Raw genomic sequence first — 4,461 nt, 5'->3', positions numbered from 1 at the left:
CATGCTGAAACAAAGTGAACTCAAACCAATTTTAACTAATAAATATACAATACTAATTTTTATAATGTTATATTTTATAATATTAAATATATAAACATACTTAAGTGAACTCGAAATAATTTCAACTAATAAATATACAATATTTATATATTTAATTTTTATAATTCAAATATATAAACATATTTACATTAGTTATTATTTCTTAAAAAAAAACTTGTGAAGGGACCCACACAGAGTCATCCGCAGACGTCCGTCCCAAAAAACATGCGCTCTAAAACACTCTTCAAGCATTGGCGTCTAACGCCAGTGGGTCCCGCATTACGGGTGGTCACACCTCACAATATCACATACATCATTTCTTGACTTCTACCAAGTCATGTTTTCAAACATTCAACTTCCATAACTAACTTAAATTAAAAATCATAAATAATGTATATAAAATCCTAAACCAAAAATAGCATGAATGAATGAGATAATCTAAACCAAGAATGTAAATAATATATTGATCCTAAAACTTTCAGATTTTCTCCAATCTCTTCTCAATGAAAAAGCTTCAAACACAACCCTTTTGAACACTTTTTGCTAGTAATCACTTCCGAAAACGTATCAACAAGCTGCTCGGCGAGCGAAGCCGGATCTTCCATCAAGGTGTCCACGAACACCTTCACGACTCTAACCTCTTCTGGGCTCGCTCTCAAGCTGTACCAAGTTAGAAACTTCTGTCTGAAATCTGTATCTATATGTTGCTTGCACTCTAACCATCTGATCACCTTCATACAATATCCAAAATCACGATCATCACTGCTTCTCTTTTTTGAACAGCTGCCATCATGTTCTTTACCCGACCCATCATCAAGATTGTCTTTTGAAGGTTCGGGTAACTCGCCTTTGGTTATGTGAACAAACAAATCAGATTCTTTTACGTTTTCAACGCATTTGTTCATGTCAACGGGAGCAGCGTTTTCTTGTTCATTACATGTGTCAGTTTCTTTGGCTTTTGTGTCTTTGCAGCCAACAACGTTGTTGTTTTCATATTCAACCGAAGAGGGATTCGAAAGACTGCTGGAGTTTGTTGCCAGGCTCTGGCTTTGGCTTAGTTTGACTTCCTCGACATCTGCAAAATCAGCACGATTTGTAACAAAGACTAAAAGTCAAACTTTAACAAACACAAGGTTATAAGGATCCTAAAAAACGTTGACTGCAAAATAATTAAAAGCCAAACTTTAACAAACAAAAGGTTATGAAGATCGAGAAAAAATAAGCCTTTTATAAGAGTTGAAACAAAGACTGCTGCAAATCATCAAAAGTCAAACTTAGGCGAACAGAAGGTTACAAAGATCAAGAAAAGATAAACCTTTTGGAAGAGTTGTAACAAAGACTTTAGCAAACACAAGGTTAAAAAGATCAAAAGTCAATCAAGAAAAAACAAACCTTTGTTTAGGAGTTGTAACAAAAACTGTAAAATCATCAAAAGCAAAACTTTTACAAACAAAAGGTTAAAAAAGATCAAGGAAAAACAAACCTTTTGTAACTAGGTTATGTGTGCTGGACAAAAGTGAATCAAGGGACTTGACTGCTAATGCACATAGTCTTTGAACATCTGGACCCGAAGCGAGCCGGTTGACAATACCCCGGGCTTGTTTCACTGGAAAGTCGGTCAACGGGCCGACATCTGATTTCAACTTTTCAACTATTTGACTCACAATATTGTGAAGATTTTCGTAACGCGCAGTCCCAGTCAAGAGCTTCTGGCTTAAAGAAACCCGAAAGCATAATATGTTAACACTCCTAGTGTCCCTTGCAGTTATCATTTGTTTCCTCCAACATCTGTATATGAACAAGATTGACTCGTTAATAAGTAAATGGGTCAAAAATTCAAGATTTAACGAATGAAGAAAAAACTTACTGAAGCAAATCATTCACTTTACCACAATACACACAGTAAAAACACCCGTCTAGCCCTCTGTTAAGCCCGTCTTTTGGAATACCCGACCTTTCATGTTGTAAAGCACATTCAAGATGAGATGAACAACCACATGACATCCCTTCATAAGGATATTCTGAGTTACAAGTCAACCATAAACTCGGGTCTTTATTCTCATCAAACTGACGACAAATGCAGCATGAACACCGCTTGCAAAAACCATCTTCTTGACTTAATTTAGCTCTACAAGCTGAATTTTTGCAAATTTTAATATCATTAGAATCTAAACTACTGTCATTGTTGTTGATTGAAGAAGTATCGATTGAAAACTCAGATTTTTTCTGTCTTTTGGTGGTCTTTTCTTGTGACTTTTTGTCGGCCACAACGTTTAGAAGGATTTCAATGATTTTTGACTTGGTTAATCCAGCAAACTTTCTTTCTTTTCCAGTTTCGGTGCATATAATTTGCAGAATGTCGGTTCGGCTCCATGATTGCAACAGTTCAGGTGCACCTTGTGACCAATCTGATATTCCATATACAAGTTGCCTCTTTTCTTCCATACTTAACCTTCTAGACTTTGATGAATCTAACACAAATCCTGAAGCGAAGAAGATAATTAGATTATGATTTAAGGTTGTTATAATGGTGTAAAAATTTTAGAATCTATATACTAGATACCCTTTGACTTTTTAACTCTTGATTTATTGTTTATTTAGAGTTCTGTAGAAAATAAAGTTCTATAAATTTAAGATCTAATGGTGAAATATGTTTGACTTTTGACTTGACCAAGAAATTTCAACAAGATAAAAAACCGTTAGATATATCTAGTACATGCCCTGAAGCCAAAAAGACAAATGAATGTTCAATACTTCTGAACATTTATTCTAAAAAACTGATATTTATATAAGTTTGACCTTTAAAATCAAACCAAAAATTTTGATTAATTTCACAATTTCATATAGTAATTTTTATTATCTATACCAAACTGCAGATTAAAATCTCAACCTGAAAAAGATTATGGTTTGACTTCAAAGGTTGGTGAACCATTAGTTTCAATAAACCAAAATGAATCACCTTTTGTTCTACCAAAAAGAGACACTTAAGATAATATATATATATATATTCAATAAAGATATTCTAGTGCAGGCAAAGGGTTAATAAAACGGAGTAATAAATTATTTGACTTTTAATCAGAGAAAACACCTCATCAACTGGGATTTGAAACTTACATTTTGACCCATAAACAGATCACCAACAACATTGTATTCCATACCAGACTACCTCTAAACACAAAGTTTTCCATATTTCACTTGTTTATAATTTACCTTAACTGGCAGGTTTTTCACGTTAAAATATTCAGGATTCATAGTTTTAATAGTTGGAACGTGAGCGTCAGGTTGACCCGAAGCCAGAACGTGTAACCATTAACCAAGCCAAATTACTAGAGTTCCGGTTCCATGGTTCGGTGGTTTTGGGGTGATAAATTTGTGTATGCTTCATCTTGTAATAAAAGATTTCACATACAACATCTTTTATGTTCTTTGATCAAACATTATAAATATACAAAAATAATAAATAAAAATTAAAAAAAGGCAGGGTAGCCCCTAGCTAGGTGGGTTTTGATACATATAACAGTCATGCAGATACGCAACCAACTGAATCAGATCCATCAACATGTCACCCTCATCAACCAATAAATATAAAAACCCTTAATAAAAATATAAAATATATTTAAAATAAAAAAAAAAAGATTCAATTTTTATGATGTGGGTTGAAAAACAATCAAAACCCAGAAAGCAGAATCAATAATCACATCAACAGATGATGATAATAATTAACACAAATTGATGGATTAAATTGATTACCTTCAGAAGAAGCAGAATCCATTGAAAATTAGCAGAATGAATGTTTTGAGATATAAATCCAACCGCTTGCTGCAGCACGCACGACTCTATCACGTACAAATAAAGCTTTATTATGATGCATATATATGTATAGAGAGAGAAAGTGGAGGACGAATGAATGCGAATGGGAGTGTTTTATATGTGACTTGAGTTGAGTTGCTTTATTCAATTCAATGAATTTATTTATTTATTTTTATTGGTTAAATAAACACATGACCATGATGATTTAATGTTATCGTTTTTATGATTGGCTGGTTTACAATATGCGACCATAATACACGCTCATTTGACATTTGGGTTTATATTAGTGGACACAAATGTTGTTCTAATTTAATTCGATGGGTATGGGTCTTGGTCGGTTATCATAATTCATAACGATAAATGAGATGTAATTTAATAGATAATCATTCTATTAGGCCATTCGTAATGGGACGAATTTGGATGAATTTGGGGGGAACACCGCCCTCAAAAACCTACCATTTGCTGACTGGGCGTCACATGGCGCAAAACGTCCTATTTTGTAGTCTAATGATAGTTTTGATTAATTGATCTTAATTTAATTGTCAATTGTATATATATGACTATATAAAATATATACTATAAAACGTAGAAAATCCATATTTAGTAAAGACA

The 4,461-nt window shown here is 33.2% G+C and overlaps 1 protein-coding gene across 1 annotated transcript; it reads right to left on the bottom strand.

The window, feature by feature from the left end:
• Positions 1–331: 331 nt before the first annotated feature.
• Positions 332–3,872, bottom strand: LOC143574288 (VIN3-like protein 2). Its single transcript, XM_077058944.1, has 4 exons — positions 3,790–3,872; positions 1,907–2,522; positions 1,523–1,827; positions 332–1,114 (listed from the first exon to the last, which is right to left on the bottom strand). Exons 1-4 carry the CDS (start codon positions 3,809–3,811, stop codon positions 540–542), a joined length of 1,518 nt encoding a protein of 505 aa, XP_076915059.1. The 5' UTR covers positions 3,812–3,872; the 3' UTR covers positions 332–539.
• Positions 3,873–4,461: the final 589 nt, after the last annotated feature.

The sequence above is a fragment of the Bidens hawaiensis genome, unplaced genomic scaffold (assembly GCF_021521415.1).
Source record: "Bidens hawaiensis isolate Kalapana, Puna unplaced genomic scaffold, B.hawaiensis_p1.1 tig00026885_1, whole genome shotgun sequence".
In the NCBI taxonomy this organism is placed as follows: domain Eukaryota; kingdom Viridiplantae; phylum Streptophyta; class Magnoliopsida; order Asterales; family Asteraceae; genus Bidens; species Bidens hawaiensis.
This window is presented reverse-complemented; position numbering and strand designations above follow the sequence as displayed.